Below are 18,292 nucleotides of genomic sequence, written 5' to 3'. Positions count from 1 at the left end.
CGTTCTGGGGTAGCTCAGCGTCCCCTCCCCCTCAAGAGGCACTGGAGGGGATGGGGGGGTGGAACACACTACTGCGCATGCCTTTCAGCCAGAGATGCTGAGGCTGAGCCCAGGCAAGCTTCCAGGACAAGTGATGGAGAAGCTCGTATGCCCAACCCAAGACACAGGCCTCCAGCCCCCGCAGTAGCTCGGGGCCCCTCGGGCCCCTCGGGTCCAGTACTTACTACGCCGAGTCAGGGGTCCGCCGATCGGGTCCTGGAGATCAAGCTCGAATACACCCCCCTCAACCCCCGATTTAGAGCGTCAGACCCATCTCCCAAGCCAGTGCGATAAATCCACGACTTGGTCGATGGGCCTCCGGAGCTCCAGCCCGCCCCGGATTATCCAGTACCCAGGAACCCCGTCTGTCTCGCGTGTGCCTTGCCTGGTATTCAAGTCCCTGGTTTTATCCCCGCCCTTCCAATCCCTCTGCGTTCTATTCCCGCCCTCGTTGACTCCCAGCGTCCAATCCTTTTCCTCCGTTCGATCCCTAGCCCTGTCCCTTTCTACCTAGCTTGTTCTCCACGATTTGGCCTCCTGCGTTCTAGGCAGAATCTGTGAGCACCAGGTTCTTAGCCCCTCCCCGCCCCCCCCGCCCCCCCCCGGCCTCGTCCGCTCTCAAAGAGCTCGCTCCTCTCAACTTGGAACTCATGTCCTGTGGGTACACTATAGTCACGCGCGTGGGTGTCGAGCTGGACATGGAGCAAATTTCAGTCCTGCCATCCCAGGGAGAGAAGAGTTGCTTTGGGGTCTCACCAATCCACCACCCACAGAAGGTGCAACGCGAAATCGGTGCTACAGTAGATTGGATTCAAGTTAGACAAAGGGACTTCTGTAAAGGAAAATGTTCATGACAAAGGGGAAAATATTTTACGACCTGGACTCAGATTGGGAGGCCAAGATGGGCAGAGACTGAAACATGGAAATCACCTTTTATTTGGCTCTAGATGTTGTCTATGCTGGCTCAGGTGTGTCCCTGGGTCCAGCCCAGTCACAGTGGAGGCGGGGAGTGGTTTGTAGGACACAATCTCAGAGTGAACCCACGTGGAGTTATGGGTTAAGAAACTTGGGGTCGTGGCCCTAATACAGATGGGTAAACTCAAGCCAGCAGGGCCAAGATGTGCCCAATGTTACCCAGCAAGCTGGGCACTGCACCGGCCTCATTGTTAAAAGCCAGGGTCCTGGACGCCAACAGGATGAAGGCTTCGCACTGGCCATGCCCATAGCTGCGAGGGTCCTGGGACCCATGGCCAGACTTCCTCAAGAGCTCCTTGGCTGAGGCAAAGCTGAGCCAGCATGGGACTTTCTCATTTGCCCAAGGAGTCTAGGTCACCTGGCAGGGAGGAAGCTGGAATCAGAATGTGGGTGGTCACCATGGGGTGGGTGGGCCTGGCTGGTGCCAGGAAAACCAGTGACTGAAGCCACTTCTTGGTGATGCAACCTTGCTCCCTTCCTGGGTCCAGATAACCCTCTTCCAATGTTCACTGTAGCTCGAATCAGGAACCAGTCCCCACTTCCAAAGAGCTTAATATGCTAGAGAATCTGAGGCCATACTGCTCCACAGCTGCACCTCCTACATTGCTCCCAAGGAGCCCTCCCGGGTGTGTAGTGGTGGCAGATAAGCCTCCTTACCAGCGAAGCCTCCAGAGGTCACACTTTCCAGGGCTAAGGAAGAGAAAACTCTAGGCTGCTGTGTAGACCTGACCTCACCTCAACCCTGGAGACGGAGTTTCGGAGAGGGGGCTGGGCACAATGTGGGACACTTGCAGACAGACCACCTGGGGATAGGGACAAAGGGAGTCTGAGCCTCAGCATAGCCAGTGTGGCGACCATCCAGGAAGAACAGATGTAGGGCTCCAGTTATACTGAAGCAGGGGTAGCAAGGGCTGTGAAAAGATGTGGATGGCAATGGTGAGTGGCCCAGGTTGTCTGTGTAATGTCCTAAGGGATGAGCTGTGGACAAGGCCAGGAAAGGGCCGGTGGATGCAGACTGTCAAGCCTGCAGCAGGGCCTAGACAGACCCTGGGCAGCTGGGAAGGTCAGCGGGGCCTTGGAGTCCACCTCTGAGGAGAGGCTCTGTGGTCGAGACGGGGCACGCCACTCACTGATCTCCTCCTCCCCACAGGTTCCAAGCCACCCTCTCCAAGGAATTCTATCCCCTGAGGTAACTCTACAACTCCCATTTCCCCAGGCATAGAGGGCAGGGCAGTAATCCCTGCCAGTCAGCCCTGGCATGGCAACGCAAAATTGCGTTGGTCCAGGACAGAAAAAGCAGCCAGAGGAATGTGTGTTGGGGAAGGCAGGGAGATGGCCTTCTGGGAAACTACAGGGCCCAGCTGTACTTGGAGCCCACACCCCAACCCTCCCCAAGCCTGGCAGTGCAGCTGGGGGCAGTGGGTAAGAGAGGGTGTTGGGGGGGGACAGAGACACCCCAGAGTGGGCTGGGGCGAAGAGATCCTGTGAGACAGCTAAGGAGTGAGTTGGGACAGGACTCGGAGAATGTGTTCGCTTCGGCAGCACATACGCTAAAATTGGAATGATACAGACATCAGCATGGCCCGTGCACAAGGATGACAAGCAAATTCATGAAGCGTTCGGTATTTTTTTAAAAAGGAAAAAAAAAGACACTCAGGACTGTGGAGGAAGAGACCTAGACCAACATGAGGACAGAGACCTACAGCCATCCGATAATCGCACCCCTTCGGACTGGCACCTGAGCACCTGCAGGTGTAACCCAACCCCACCCTGCCCACAGGCGGCCATGTGTCCCAGCTGAGGATTTATTGGCGTAAATGTAACCATATAAAAACATAAGTTATGAAAAACACAGTCACGATGTGCCCTCCCCCCCAACCCCCACCCCAGGCCCCTAAAACCCCCTTCTGAGGAAGGGAGAGGAAGAGGAAGCCCTGCAACTGCCTAAGAATGCCACAGCCCTGGGCCCGTGCAGGGCCAGCCCGGCCGAGGTGGGAGAAACCGGGGGCCTTCTCAACGCATCCGGTAGTCGGTGGAGCAGGACAGCTCACACAGCTGGCCCTTGAAGTCCAGGTCAATGGTGAAGTCCAGGTCGCGCTGTGGGGAGAGGGCAGACATGAGGGGGACTAGAGACAGGGCAGGCGGGGACCCAGAACTGTCGGAGTCAGAAGGACGCAGACGTGGTGCAGGTCCGGCATACATGAGACACTCTGTGTCCCCACCAGCTGTCTACATTCCCTTCCTGGAGACTCAGCAGGGTCCTGCTTTTAGCCCATGTCCAGGATGGAGAGCCCACATTGCTGGTCCCACCCCCTACATCTGCCATGAACCGACTCTCAGTGACAGCTCGTGACATCCTCACACCCACCAGGTCCCTCAGGGACAGAGCTCACCTGCCTTGCTTCATGACTATTTCCTCACCAGAACCATTCCCATCAACAAAAACAGTTACTAGTCCCTCATGTAAGTGAACCCCTATCTCAAATACATTCTCCTCCTGTAAAACTTCACAGCAGAAAAAACAAACAAACAAAAAACTGCACAGAACTCGGTGGTCCCAATCCACTGTCCCCACTTCCTCTCCCCCTCAGAGTTGGAATCCAATCCTCCTGTCCCCAGGTCCGCAACCCCTAGCACTCCCTGGAAAGGCTGAGGCAGTCACTCATGACCTCAATAACCTCTTCCCTCAGTCCCCCCCCCCCCCCCGGCTGTCTGTCTCTTTAGTTTTGGCTTCCTCAGCCTCCACACTACTAAGATTTGGGGCCACTTTTTTTTTTTCAAGTGAGAGAAGGGGAAATAGACTCCCGCCTGCATCCCCACCGGGATCCACCTAGCAACTCCCGTCTGGGGCCTTGCTAGCAACAGAGTAATTTTTAGCATCTGTGGCAAATGCACTTGAACCAACTGAGCCATGGCTGAGAGAGGAAGAAAAAGAGAGAGAAAGAGAGAAGAGGGGGAGGGGTAGAGAAGCAGATGCTCGCTTCTCCTGTGTGCACTGAATGGGAATCAAACCTGGGACATCCACACGCTGAGGCTGATGCTCTACCACACTGAGCCAACTGGCCAGGGCCAGCCTGGGGCCATTCTTTGTTGTCCTGTGTACTCACAGCCTCTACCCACTAGATGCCAGTAGCACTCGTTCTCCAGGTTGTAACAACCCAAATGTCTCCAGTGACCAATGTCCTCTGGGGTACGGCAAAACTGTCACTGGCTACAAAGCCCTGTTCTAATGGGCTTATCTCCCTGACTTAGAAAGTGGGTGCAACTCCCCTGCACCCAGGCTCCCTAAGGTTCACCCATCCTCACACACAGGCCTGGTGCGGACTCCTGGCACAGACCACGCCCCTCCACTCCGGGAATCCAGGCTCCTCCTCCTCCCACCCATTTGCAGAGCTGGAGCTCAGGCAATTGCCTGTCCCAACCTCAATTGCTCAACTGGAGGCAGCTGTGTTCTACCAGGGGTTCAGGAGGAGCAAACAGCCTTCCTTTGTTCCCCTCCATCCCTGCACCTGGCCCACTCCTTCCCAGCCTGACAGTCATCTCCAGCTGTCGTTTTACCATATGACTGCGCCCCATGCCTAGGAGTAGCAGGAGGGCAGGGGCTCGACCTGGCCACCGCTGGGTCTCCAGGGCCCTGCTCCCAGTAGCGCTCAATACAATACAATCCTACAATCCGTGCTCCCCAGAGAGACCCCCAGAGCCCAGATAGGCAGAGGGGCCTTAGCCCACCCCCCAGGGCCCCACGGGCCTCACATTATTCTTGGCATTGGGCCGCATGCCGATGGTGCCAAAGATCTCCTCGCCTGTCTTCACCGTCAGGTAGTCCTCCATGTAGAACACCGTCTGCTTCCAGTGCGTGTATGGGGACTCGGGGCCTGGGGGCAGAGGTGGGTCAGCGGGCCATGGGCACCCCTGGCCTCCTGGACCCAACCTTGGCCTTGCTCCTCTGCCTGGCAGGTCCCCCCGTGACTGTTTACTAAACAGTGACCTTGGTCAACCTTCTATGAAGCCCTTCACCCTCCTCAAACCACAGAGGGACTCTTCTAGGTGTCGGAGGTGGAGAAACTGGGGTGCAGCATGGTCAGGTCAGCTGGCAGAGCCAGTGTGGGGACATGGGTTCACACTATCCCTGAGGAAGGCTCCCTCTGGCTGCTCCTGTCACCTCCCCTGAACTCACTGGTGGAGAAGCCGGTCCTCTTGTGGCAGCGGGTGAACTCGATGTTGAAGTAGGCCACCAGGGCGTGCACGTAGTCGTTCCGCTTCACTTGCAGGCAGAAGGGAGAGGTGAAGGTCAGGTCTTCCACCTTCACCGTGTAGATGTCCACCTCCTGCAGGACAGGCCCCGTGAGCCCCACGCAACATCCAATGGCACAGGAGGGGGAGGGTCAGGCAGCGGGAAAGGGCACGTGCTGCATTCCCTGTTCGCTTCTCTCCCACATCCGAACCTCAAACCTGACCCTTTACTTCCTGGACCTGCTACTTTCCGTGAAGGACTTGCCCGCTGACCCTCCACGGCTCCCACCCTTCTTCAGGGCACCATCGCCTCCCAACTGCAGCAGCCTCTTAACAGGACTCCCTGCTTCTGTTCCCCAAACCCTTACAGACCTTAACTGGACATATCTATCAGCCAAGGTGGTATTTGTTGAAAACATTTTTTTTTTTTACTTATTGATTTTAAACAGAGAAGGGAAAGCACAAGTGAGAAACAGAAACACTGGTCTGTTCCTGTATGTGCCCTGACCAAAGATTGAATCAGCAACTTTTGTGCTTTGCGACGATGCTCTAACCAACCGAGCTATCTGGCCAGGGCAAAGTAACAATTCTAAAAAGTAAAGCCTGGTCCCTGGCCAGCTGGCTCAGTAGATAAGAGTGTCAGCCTGATGTGTGGATGCCTGAGTTCTATCCCTAGTCAGGGCACACATGAGAAGTGACCATCTGCTTCTCTTCCTCTCACGCAATCAGTGGCTCGGCTGGTCTTAGCGTCAGCCTCAGGCACTGAGGACAGCTCTGTTGAGTGGAGCATTGGCCCAGATGGGGGTTGCTGGGTGGATCCTGATCAGGGCAGAAGTCTGTCTATCTCCCCTCCACTCACTTAAAAAAAAAGTCTGCCTGATCAGGTGGTGGCGCAGTGGATAGAGCATCAGACTGGGATGCGGAAGGACCCAGGTTCGAGACCCCAAGGTCGCCAGCTTGAGTGCAGGCTCATCTGGTTTGAGCAAGGCTCACCAGCTTGGACCCAAGGTCGCTGGCTCCAGTAAGGGGTTGCTCGGTCTGCTGAAGGCCCGCAGTCAAGGCACATGTAAGAAAACAATCAATGAACTAAGATGTCGCAATGAAAAACTAATGATTGATGCTTCTCATCTCTTTCCGTTCCTGTCTCTCTGTCCCTGTCCATCCCTCTCTCTGACTCACTCTGTCTCTGTAAAAAATAAATAATTAAAAAAAAAAAAAAAAGTCCAACAAATCATGAACCTCTGCTAAAAACCGTTTAACAGCTCAGAACGTTCTGATGCTCTCTGAACAAAACTGTGGTTCTGACGCAAGCCACGGGAGCTGGCCCACTCAGGCCACCTGCTTCTCTTGTCTCATCTCTCCACATTCCTTCCAGTCTTCTTCCTCCACCTGGTTTTGCCCACCTCATACAAGAAGTGATATGTGGGACACAGGAGGGAAGGGACTCAACAAATGACAATCATGGCATTACTTATTAGTGTGGATAAACTGGCTCCTAGTCCCGGCTTCTTGCATTTGGTGAGCCCACCTGGGGCTCTTAGCTGCCTGCCTCACGTATACCCTCTGGAATATGTGCCCCTGGGGCCGGGCCAGCCGGTCTCACTGGGTTCCATCTCTTGTTTTTTTAAATTTATTGACTTTAGTATTTTTATCTTTTTTTAAGATTTTATTCATTTTAGATGAGAAAAGAGACAGAGAGAAAGGGGGAGGAGCAGGAAGCATCAACTCCGTATGTGCCTTGACTGGGCAAGCCCAGGGTTTCGAACCAGCGACCTCAGCATTCTAGGTTGATGCTTTTATTCACTGCACCACCACAGGTCAGGCAATTTATTTACTGATTTTATAGAGAGGAAGGGGGCAAGAGAGGAGGAGACAAAAACATCGATCTGTTCCTGCACGAGCCCTGGTAGGGGACCGAACTGCAACCCCACCACATCGAGATGACACTCCCAACAAACCGAGCCACCCAGCCACGGCTCAGGAGTTCCATCCTGACCCATGGCCTTGGCTGCCTCACCAAGCTTTATAATGGTTGTCAGGGCTTCCCTGGGCCTCTAGCACCACGACCAGAAAGGCACTCAAGACCTCAACTGTGCGCCCTGTCTCACATGCAGGATAGGTGCTGGCCCTTCTTTGGCGCCAACCCTGGGGGACACCTGGCCATGCCCATCCCCTCACCTTTATGAGGCAGGCGTTGGTGACCAGCTGCTTGGGGTCCACCACATCCACCAGGGGCTCCTTGATAGCCACGTCTTTGATGCAAGACATGTCAAAGCCGTACACGTTCTCCCACCCTGGGGAGGGGGCAAGAGGGAGATGTGAGCACGCCAGGGTACCCAGGCCAGGCTGAGCCCACCCCAACCCATGAGCTCCTTGGGCCTGAGCTCACAGTGGATCTTGTAGTCTTTGTACTGCCGGTCCTCGATGGCTGTCACATACAGCGTGGCTCGGTCTGGGAAGATGAGGCCATCAGGAGCCTGTGAGAGGGTGGGATGAAGGCGTGAAGGTGGGGGACCTTGGCAACACTGCCCCTAAACCACACTAATTTGGTCTCTATCCAACCATTCTGCCTACCCCACCCTGGTCTAAGCCATCAATACTTCCCACCTAGGCTCCTACAGTGCCATCTGGCCTCTGCCCTCATCCCCAAGTCTGCATATGGGTATGGCTGCCAGGTGGTGCTCAGGAGCACCTAAGTCAGACCCTGTCCTTCAGAGGTTTGGAAAGATAATCAAAACCCTCCCTGGCTGCTCTGAAGTCAAGCAAAGTCTCATAAGGGTCCACAGGCCCCACAAGGTCAGTAAGGGCCTCTCCACCCACCCCTCACCTCTTACCAACCATCCTACTGCTCTTCCAGCCCTTATTCCACTCTAGCTTCCTTCCCTGATGCCCCTCAAAACACAGCAAGAATACTTCTGCCCCAGGACCTTTGCACCGGCTCAAATCGTCTGTCCAGCATGTTCTTCCCCTCAGATTCAGTTCCTGTGCAGCTACTTCCCATCCTGATTCAGGCCTCAGTCACCTCCCTTGGGAGTCCTCTCTGATCTGAGAACCAGCCCTTCCCTATCTCTCTGTCCTGCTATGGTTTTCCCCCAGCACTAACTCCCTCCCGACACTCTCATCTCATCACTGTCTAGCCTCAAAACATGTTAAATTGTTTTGGTTGTGAGCCTGACCAGGAGGTGACACAGTAGATAGAGCATCAAACTGGGATGCGGAGGACCCAGGTTTGAGACCCGAAGTCGCCAGCTTGAGCGAGGGCTCATCTGGCTTGAGCAAAGAGCTTACCAGCTTGGACCCAAGGTTGCTGGCTCAAGCAAAGGGTTACTCGGTCTGCTGAAGGCCCGCGGTCGGGGCACATATGAGAAAGCAATCAATGAACAATTAAGGTGTCGCAACGAAAAACTGATGATTGATGCTTCTCATCTCTCTCCGTTCCTGTCTGTCTCTATCTATCCCTCTCTCTGACTCTCTCTCTGTCCCTGTAAAAAAAAAAAAATTGTTCTGATTGTGAGACACTGGTGCAGTCAATTCCGTGTTAAGTCCCTATGTGGGAAACAGCATAGCTTTTGTTATCTACCTCGCTTGACTGATAAATGCAACAACACCCAAAGGACCCCAGCCTGCTGTTCCCAACCCGCCAGGGACCTCACCAGCCACTTGTCTCGGGCATAGAGCACGGTGTTGAGCATTGACTCGTAGAAGAGACAGTAGCCCATCCACTCGCTGATGATGATGTCAACCTTCTCCACCGGAAGCTCCACCTCCTCTACCTTCCCCTTGATGATGGTCACCACTGTGGGGGCAGACAGGGGTACATGCCACCAGCCTTTAGGAGACCTGCTGATCGCCTCCCCCCTGGGGGTCAGGGCCTGGGGACCACATGGGGGCATCCCTTATCTTCTAAGGGCTGGGGCTACATTTGAGCATCTTCAAGAAACTGTGTGAGCTGAAGTTCCATCTGTTCATTCAGCCTTAAAATCCACTGTAGATTATTTTTTGAGGCAGAAGCAGAAATTTTACATGAATTAGGTATTAGGCAATGTTAAGGTTTTGCTGCTAACAGCATGGTCATCTATCAGACACACATAGTAGGATTTAAATGTCATCATGCTTAGCATTTGCTTCCAATGGACATATTGCAAGGTGACTGACAGGTACTTGGGGGGCTCACTATACTAGTCTTTTGAGGCAAACAATCAAAAAGGAAAAAAGAATCATTTGTTACTAAATGCTAGGAGTCTTCATATCCAGAAAAACCACCATTTTCCCATGCTCCTGGACCTTCAAAAGTTGCAGGTGGCTCTTACCCTGGCCGGTTGGCTCAGTGGTAGAGCATCGGCCTGGCGTGCAGGAGTCCCGGGTTTGATTCCTGGCCAGGGCACACAGGAGAGGAGCCCATCTGCTTCTCCACCCCTCCCCCTCTCCTTCCTCTCTGTCTCTCTCTTCTCCTCCCACAGCCAAGGCTCCACTGGAGCAAAGTTGGCCCGGGCGCTGAGGATGGCTCTGTGGCCTCTGCCTCAGGCGCTAGAATGGCTCTGGTTGCAACAGAACAATGCCCCAGATGGGCAGAGCATTGCCCCCTGGTGGGCATGCTGGGTGGATCCCAGTTGGGCGCATGCAAGAGTCTATCTGACTGCCTCCCCATTTCCAGCTTCAGAAAAATACAAAAATACAAAAAAAAAAAAAAAAGTTGCAGGTGGGGACTCAAAAGCAATCTGGAATTGTCTACCCAATTTAGGTTTTTGACCCACACAATCCTACTTTTATAAACTGATCTCACAGACATACTGTTTCATTTATGGAATAACGTTATGTGGGGGGAGGGATCTCAGAAGGAGCTAAATGCTGATCACCAGGATCCTGGATAAGAAAGCTGGGATGTGTGTGTATGCTGGAGTCCATCAAAAATAACAAGAGCCTCTCAACGTCCTGCAACATGTTAAACTACATACATGATGAGCAGACGGAAAAAACAAAGGGAAAAGATTTGCATGAAATACTATTTGTGTAAAAATGACACACGTGAATGGAAAGACGTGTATGTGTGTATGTGTCTGTAAGCACGAACTTCACTGTGAGCGCTGGTTGATTCCAGAGAACAGCAGCTGAGAGACTTCTCACCACAGGCCTTCAGATGTCAACCACATGACTCTATTCACTGAAAAATCTAGACTGCTTCTTTCCAGAACATTTTAAGAGTGAAGCGCTAAGCCTGCAACTTCACCACTCAAATTCTAAGAGAGAAGAACTCACTCATCAGGTTGTGAGCTCTGAGAAGGCTGAATTCTCAGGCTGCTGGCAGCCCAGACCCACAGGGGTAAAAAAGCCGAATGTGTGTACAGCAGCCCCCACCCTCTTGCCAAGGGTCCGGGGAAGCTGGAATCGCCCGCTCCACCCCACAAACCCAGTCTATTCCTGGGCTCACCATGGTCTAACTTGTTGGCTTTGACGATCTTCACCGCATAATCAGAGATACTGGAACACTCGATCTGGGGTCCAGGAAGAAGGGAGGATGAGACCAACCCCAGGCCCAACCTCAGCCCCAACCCCTCCATCCAATCCTTGAGCCCCAAAAGGCCCTCTCTCCGTCCCAAGGCCCAGCCCACCCAGCTGCCCAGGACACTCACCCCGATGACCTTACGGGCCCCGGCCTTGGCAGCAAACATGCAGAGAATCCCTGTGCCTGAGCCCACGTCCAGCACTACCTTGTCCTTGAAGAGGTGCCGGTTGTGAAACATGGAGTTGCGGTAGGTGAGGGTGCGTACCTCATCTTTCAGCATCTCCTGGGGGAGGGAGGGGTACAAACATACTATGAGGGGCCTGCATTCTCAGCTGGCAATAGGGTACACTGGCCTCTGACACACTGACTGTTTGGAGGGCCAGAGCTCAGCCCTGCCACCTGTTATTTCTTCGGAACATGTTACTTCCGTTCTACACCCCTCAGTTTCCCTATTTGTAAAACCAGACTGGACAGACTAAACTCCCATCTTAACTGGAGTCTAACATTGCATCTTAAGCCCAAGTGATCCTTGGCTTTAAACAGTTCTCAGTAGCCTGACCAGGCAGTGGCACAGTGGATAGAGCGTCTGACTGGGATGCGAGACCCTGAGGTCGCCATCTTGAGTGCGGGATAATCTGGTTTGAGCAAAGCTCACCAGCGTGGACCCAAGGTCACTGGCTCAAGCAAAGGATTACTCAGTCTGCTGAAGGCCTGCAGTCAAGGCACATATGAGAAAGTAATCAATGAACAACTAAGGTGTCGCAACAAAAAACTGATGATTGATGCTTCTCATCTCTCTCCGTTCCTGTCTGTCTGTCCCTATCTATCCCTCTCTCTGTCTCTGTAAAAAAAAAAATAATAAAAACGTGGTCAGGTAGCTCAGTTGGTTGGAACATCTTCCCAATATGCCAAGGTTATGGGTTCAAGCCCCAGTCAGGGCACATATAAGAGTCAACCAATGAGTGCATAGATAAGTGGAACAACAGATCATTTTTTTTCTCTTTCAATTTCTAAAAATCAATCAAAAATGTAAAAATATTACACTTCTGCCTGACCAGGCGGTGGTGCAGTGGATAGAGCATCGGACTGGGATGCAGAGGACCCAGGTTCGAGACCCCAAGGTCGCCAGCTTGAGTGCGGGCTCATCTGGTTTGAGCAAAAAGCTCACCAGTTTAGACTCAAGGTCGCTGGCTCGAGCGAGGGGTTACTCAGTCTGCTGAAGGCCCGCGGTCAAGGCACATATGAGAAAGCAATCAATGAACAACTAAGGTGTCACAACACGCAATGAAAAACTAATGATTGATGCTTCTCATCTCTCCGTTCCTGTCTGTCTGTCCCTGTCTATCCCTCTCTCTGACTCTCTGTCTGTTAAAAAAAAAAAAAAAGTCATATATTTTGGCCTGACTAGTGGTAGCAAAATGGATAGAGTACCAATGTGAGACTGTAAGGTCCCAGGTTTGAAACTGAGGTCACGGACTTGAGCAAAGGCTCACCAGCTTGGCCAGACTGCCCCCCCCCATCAAGGCACATATGAGAAAGCAATCAATGGACAATTAAGGTGCTATAAGTTAATGCTTCTCATCTCTCTCCCTTCCTGTCTCTCTCTCTAAAATAAATAAATTATAAATTTTGTTAAGCATATTTTACCACAATTTTAGAGGCCTTAGCAAAAAAAAAGAAAAAAGAAAAAAAGGAAAGGAAAGAAAAGTATCCTCAGATCTCAGCTGCTCTCTGAGACCTCAGCCTACAGTGTACAAGAGTAAAGAAGCCATCTATCTGGCCTGACCTGTGGTGGCGCAGTGGATAAAGCGTCGACCTGGAAATGCTGAGGTCGCCGGTTCGAAACCCTGGGCTAGCCTGGTCAAGGCACATATGGGAGTTGATGCTTCCTGCTCCTCCCCCCTTCTTTCTCTCTCGGTCTTTCTCTCCTCTCTGTCTCTCTCCCTCTCTCTCTCCTTTCTAAAATAAATTTTAAAAAAAACAAAACAAAACAAAAAAACTCAGCCCTCTCCCCATCATTGCCAAGTGATTACCCTGCCTCGGGGTAGTTGTGATGTCCATGGCGGAGTTGGCACAGAAAAGAAGCCATCTATCCGCACAGCAGCCAAGTGCAGCTGTCATTGTGGGGGACAATCCCACCGCCCGCCACTAGAGGGCGGAAGAAACCGACAGGCCCCGAATTCCAGCTGCAGTCTCAGTCACACACACCTGCTCCCACCCATGCCTCCCAGGAGCAGTCCTGAAGAGCACCAGGCTAACATTGGTCTCCAAGGCAACAGCTGGGCGAGGAGACCCCTGAGGTGAGCACCGGAGCATGCGCAGAGGGGCAGCCTGCTGACAGGGAAGGCAGTGTGCATGGGAGTTCCAGCCCTCCCAAACATTAACCTAAGATTCAGCAGCTTTAGGAGCTGTGCACACTCACCTCATGGATGCCAAAGTGAGCATATGAGTCAAAGTAGTAATCTTTGGACGTCATGTCCTCAGCATTGGGCTTCTCGCTGCTTTCTGCTTGGCCACAGGAGACCTGGGAGAGGGAGAATAGGAATGTGGGTAAAACCTTTGGGCTCCCTAAGGCCTCTTAACACTTCTACATCCCTACTTCTCCCTGGAATAAAGCCCCCCAAAATCATATCATGGCAATCTTGCAGCACCCGCCTGCCACCTTGCCTCCCCCAAATCCCCAAACCCCATATATTCCTACTGAAGGATCCCCCCAGAGTACCATCCAGGGGAGTACCCCGATACCTCAGCCACGCCTACCATCTCTCCAGTCTCTCTGCCCCAGTCTCTAGCTCAGCCCACAGCTGGGGAGGGGAGGGGAAGGCAGAACTGGGTAGACACAGGGAAGGGCAGAGGGGGTCTGGAAATGGAGTTAAGGAAGCAGCCACAGTATTGGGGAAGGCCAGATGGGGCCACAAACCTGGAGGGAGTTTGTACTAAGTGTGTGGAGGCATGGGGTAAACTGGTTTGAAGCAAGAGGGATCATGGTTAGACTGCTAGAAAGGCCCTGATGTGTGGCAAGATATCTTAATGTGGGGAAGGGTCTCACAAAAGGATATTTACTTCTTCAAGAGGCGGCTGGAGGCTCATTCCATTAGCCAAGGTGGCTACAAAATTCTAGGAGAGAGTAACAGGGAAAAAGGATTAGCTACTGGGAATGGCCAGGTGTGGGCCAGGCCAGGGACCCCGGCTCTTGAGGGAGGGAAGGTGTTTTCTGCAATTTTTCTTCTTCTTGGTGGGGAGTGGTGGCAGAGGGATCAAGTAATGAAGCAGGGTTGTTTCAAAAAGGGGTGGGACAAGTGTGGGAGAAAAGAGGGGATTCTGTCTCAGCTGTGGCTGGAGAGATGGCGGACCGCTCCCACATTGCCCCCCTCTGGCCAGGCACCTAACCATATACACCTCCCCCATCCAGCCCAGGGGAACTGGCACCTGCTGGGCACATAGGCACTGTCAGCTGTCACTCTCCCTCATCATCTAATCCCCCCAGATTAGATGACACTTCCTGACACACACACCCATACTGGGGTGCCATGAGTAGCTGTGGGAGGGGGGCTGGCAGGGTGTCCCCACTGGGCCTCTGCCACATCTGCAAACCAGTCTCTCTTATGAAAGGATTCCAGGATAGAGGTGTGGCACACAGGAACCCCTACCAGAGCTGGCACCCTGATCCTTAGCTCCTGCCTTGGGCTCAGGAAGCCGGAAATAAAACCAGTTGGAGCCAATCTCCTCCCTTATAACCCTCTACCCAGCAAGGCAGTCCCTAGGAAGAGGTCAGACTCTGGACCCTTAAGCCCATCTACCCCCGTTCAGATACACATCCCAGGCCTGGAAGCCCTAAGGTGTGGGGCCAAGTCCTGAGGCAACCTCTGGGGAAGATATTTCTTCCACCCATTCAGGCCCTGATCCAGGAGAGAGCCAAGGGGGATGGGAGTCATTGGAGTGACCCTGGGGAACTGACCTCCCACACCAGAGAATGCCACTAAGTAAGGGATGAAAATTCGGAGGCCCCATCAGATTACATCTCTTCCAGCTGTGACCACCCTCCAGGCTCCAAGAAAGGTGAAGTCAGGGACATGACCTATGAAGCTCCAAACCCCACCCCCATTCTCCCAAGCCAGTGAGGGTGCCTATGAACAAGAGCGGCTGGTGAGGGAGGGGATTTCCCACTGGGGCCCATTTCTCAATACCACTGACACCACCGCCAGACAAGCTCCAAATAGCTTTAAACAGTGCCAGAACCAATCCTACATGGCTGCACAAGAACCAACATTTTGGAAAACCATTTCAGGTATCCAGGCTCAGGACCCTCAAACAGGGCTTCTGGAAGGGGGAGTACATCTCCCACCTTTACGAATGACGAGGGAAAAGAAATGGGGGTCAAGCTCACAGCCTCCATCACATCCCGTTTCCCAGCAGACGGACATTCTGTCCCATCGCCGAGAAGGGCTCCAACCCTGAGGTGGGCTTTGGGACACGCCCCATGAAAAAAAATCCCACCCACACACCCAGAAATGGCCACAAGGGGGTGCCTGGCACCTTAACTGGAAGGATCTCCTTCAACTAGAAGCCCCACCACCACCCAAAGGGAGGTCACAGGGGCATTCCCCCACCCCAGGTCCCAAAGCCCCGAGCGGGGGAGAATCCCGGGACAGGAAACGGGGGGAGAGGGGGTAGAGAGAATCAATTCTTCATCTTCCTACAATTCTAACTCTCAAGTACACAAAACCTAGACGAATGCCTAAGAAATGCCCGGGTCCTGGGAAGGGGGTTGTAGCGGGTCGAGATACAATGCCCCTCCCAAGATACTCTTTACTTCTGGGAGGCCTCCAAGTAAGTCCCACTTGGAGGTGCATGTCGCGATCCCCCGAGAGGAAGGCTGGGGGCCTCCGAAGGGTGAAAGCCTCCTTCCCGCCCCCCAAGGCGCCCCTCCCCCGGCCGGGGGCGGGGCCTTTGTTCCGCACGTGGAGCCCGCGGGGCCACCAGGCTCGGCACACCCCCTCCCCACCCACCGCGCCGCGGCCACGTGGGGGCCAGGCCGGAAGCGCCCCCAGCCCTCCTCCACGTGGGAGGGCAAAAGACCATCGGCTTGGCGGGATACCGCAAGCCCCCGAAAACGAGGGAACCCATACTCAAACAGTATCCCCGGATCTGGAGCATGCGGCCTCCCCTCCCTATGGCTGGAGGCCTTTAATCCCAATCGGTCGACTCAGAATTCCTTCATTATAACGGAGCCATAAAGCACCGACCCCTAAACCGACCCCAGCCCCGGCGGCGTTCCAAACGCTCACCTCCATGATGCAGTTCGCGGCCTCGGCTGCCGCCATCTTCACCCGCACCTACTCCTTGAGTTGCCGAGACCCCCCCCCTTCTCCGCACTCCCCCGAGACCGCCTTATACCGGCGGGTCTAGGCCCGCCCATCACGACCCCGCCAGGAGATCTCATTGGCAACAGAGGAGGCCCATCTGGAAGTACTGTTTGGCAATTGGGCAAAAAAAGACGCTCATCAAAGGGAAGAAACCCGCCCAGTCTGGCGTGCAGAGCCCAGCCCCCTTAAGACAACAGGGTTGGAACAGCTTGCCGGTCTGTCAGAAAATCTGCGACTGGTAATTGGGCAAAATCGACCGGGAGATTCCGCCTCTTTACCCCAGCACCGCCTCAAAGCTTCCCGGCGAGCCCCGCGCTAGCAGACATTTTGAAGTAGATCTGTCCATCACCAAGATGACCCGCCTCTTTTTAGCTGCTACTGGGTTAGCTGAAATGTGACGTCACGAGGCCTTTGGCTAGCCCTGGCCGGGATGCTGATCTCAAACAAGGCGATTGGTCCACGAGGGCTTTAGCTTCCCACATTGGTTCAGAAGAACTGTCACTCATCGTCCATTCCGTAGATTCTCCCAGCCCCAAGGGAGTGCTAGAGGAACAAGGGAGATTTATGCCCATTTGCGTGAGAGAAAAAGTGAAGCACTTAGAGGCCCAAAGAGAGGGAGCGCTTGTCCACGATCTCGAACCGTGTCGGGAATTGGACTCAGTCGTCAAGGCATTAAAACTCTAGCCCTCCAATTAACTGTTCCAAGTTCTTGAAACCGAGCAAGCCCACTCAAACCACTTGGACCTTGCCAAGTCCCTCCCCCTGCCACCCACCTCTCTTGTCAGCCAACTCTTGTACACAGCTTAGACATCATCTCCTCCAGGGAGTTTTCCTCAAGCTGCAGAAAGAGTTACTAGTTGAATGGAGATGAGTGCAATTTGAGGAATATATTGATTACCCAGAAAGTTCCTTTATAACCCTTTCCAGTCAATACCTCCCCCACCAAAGCAAGCACTTTCTACTTTCTGTCACTGGGGTGTAGCTTGTCCTTTGCTAAAGTTTCCTATGAATGGAATTATACAGTATGTGCTCTCTGTATCTATCTTTTTTACTCAGTATAATGCTTTTGAGGTTCATCCAAGTGTTGCATATAATGGTTATGCAAATCTTTCTTTCTCTCTCTCTCTCTCTCTTTTTTTTCCTTCTTTTCCAAGTAAGAGGAGGGGAGTTAGAGAAACAGACTCCCGCATGCACCCCGGACTGAAATCCACTCCGTGACCCCCCTCAGGGGTCGATGCTCTGCCCATCAGGGGCCATGCTTGTAACCCAGCTATTTTTAGCACCTGAGGCAGAGGCTCCACAGAGCCATCCACAGTGCCAGGGGTGAGTTGTGGCTTTGGGAAAAGAAAAGGAGGGGGGGGAGAAGGAGGAGGAGGGGAGGGGTGGAGAAGCAGATGATCACTTCTCCTGTGTGCCCTGATCAAGAATTGAACCCAGGGCATCCACAATCAGGGCCAACACTATACCACTGAGCCAACTCAGGGCCACACAATCCTTCTATTGCTGAGCAGTATTCCATTGTACAGATGTGTTGTCAGGACAAGTCTCAAGGTCTGGGTAGTTCTAAATACCTGGTCAGGTACTATCGCCTGACCAGGCAGTGGCGCAGTGGATGGTGGCGCAGTGGATAGAGCATCGGATTGGGATGCAGAGGACCCAGGTTCGAGACTCCGAGGTCTCCAGCTTGAGCGCGGGCTCATCTGGCTTGAGCAAAAAAGCTCACCAGCTTGGACCCAAGGTAGCTGGCTCAAGCAAGGGGTTACTCGGTCTGCTGAAGGCCCACGGTCAAAACAAATATGAGAAAGCAATCAATGAACAACTAAGGTGTTGCAACGAAAAACTAATGATTGATGCTTCTCATCTCTCTCCATTCCTGTCTGTCTGTCCCTATCTATCCCTCTCTCTGACTCTCTGTCACTATAAAAAATAAAAAATTAAATTAAATGTTTTTACTGTCATTCTTGCTAAATGTTAAAATGTAGCAAAGGGAGAGGGGGGAGGGGGAGGGGCACAAAGAAAACTAGATAGAAGGTAACAGGACAATCTGACTTTAGGTGACGGGTATGCAACATAATTGAATGACAAGATAACCTAGATATGTTTTCTTTGAATATATGTACCCTGATTTATTGATGTCATCCCATTAAAATTAATAAAAATTTATTTATAAAAAAAT

At 53.0% G+C, this 18,292-nt stretch overlaps 2 protein-coding genes and 1 non-coding gene across 10 annotated transcripts in view; 1 reads left to right on the top strand and 2 right to left on the bottom strand.

Annotated features, from left to right (window-relative positions):
* CPT1C (carnitine palmitoyltransferase 1C) overlaps positions 1 to 420 on the bottom strand; it is a 33,647-nt gene extending 33,227 nt beyond the window's left edge. For all 6 annotated transcript variants that reach the window (XM_066374030.1, XM_066374026.1, XM_066374028.1 and 3 more), the window contains exon 1: positions 225 to 420. The gene's annotated coding sequence lies outside the window, so the exon portion shown is untranslated. The remainder of the gene's footprint in view (positions 1 to 224) is intronic.
* Positions 421 to 2,540: 2,120 nt separating this feature from the next.
* LOC136401969 (U6 spliceosomal RNA) lies at positions 2,541 to 2,644 on the top strand. The gene has a single exon (XR_010750888.1). It is a non-coding gene; the product is annotated as a U6 spliceosomal RNA (small nuclear RNA).
* A 261-nt stretch (positions 2,645 to 2,905) lies between these two features.
* Positions 2,906 to 16,160, bottom strand: PRMT1 (protein arginine methyltransferase 1). Of its 3 annotated transcripts, none has more exons than XM_066374023.1 (11): positions 16,039 to 16,160; positions 13,814 to 13,867; positions 13,173 to 13,274; positions 10,878 to 11,033; positions 10,676 to 10,739; positions 8,901 to 9,043; positions 7,637 to 7,724; positions 7,426 to 7,541; positions 5,192 to 5,342; positions 4,768 to 4,889; positions 2,906 to 3,111 (listed from the first exon to the last, which is right to left on the bottom strand). In XM_066374023.1, exons 1-11 carry the CDS (start codon positions 16,072 to 16,074, stop codon positions 3,028 to 3,030), a joined length of 1,116 nt encoding a protein of 371 aa, XP_066230120.1. In that variant the 5' UTR covers positions 16,075 to 16,160; the 3' UTR covers positions 2,906 to 3,027. The 3 variants fall into 3 exon arrangements, with proteins under 3 accessions (XP_066230120.1, XP_066230122.1, XP_066230121.1); XM_066374025.1 differs by lacking the exon at positions 16,039 to 16,160 and adding an exon at positions 13,496 to 13,610 and having other exon boundaries at positions 13,810 to 13,842; XM_066374024.1 differs by lacking the exon at positions 13,814 to 13,867 and having other exon boundaries at positions 16,039 to 16,152.
* Positions 16,161 to 18,292: the final 2,132 nt, after the last annotated feature.

This window comes from Saccopteryx leptura, chromosome 3 (assembly GCF_036850995.1).
Source record: "Saccopteryx leptura isolate mSacLep1 chromosome 3, mSacLep1_pri_phased_curated, whole genome shotgun sequence".
Taxonomy (NCBI): domain Eukaryota; kingdom Metazoa; phylum Chordata; class Mammalia; order Chiroptera; family Emballonuridae; genus Saccopteryx; species Saccopteryx leptura.
This window is presented reverse-complemented; position numbering and strand designations above follow the sequence as displayed.

Bases quoted from the DNA above. Each gene is read 5' to 3' on its own strand.
- PRMT1 (XM_066374023.1), bottom strand. From the start codon at position 16,074: ATGGCGGCAGCCGAGGCCGCGAACTGCATCATGGAG. The intron at 9,044-10,675 runs GTGAGCCCAGGA...CTGCCCCCACAG, and splicing joins AGCCAACAAGTTAGACCATG to TGGTGACCATCATCAAGGGG. The intron at 4,890-5,191 runs GTGAGTTCAGGG...CTCTGCCCCCAG, and splicing joins GAGGACCGGCTTCTCCACCA to GCCCCGAGTCCCCATACACG.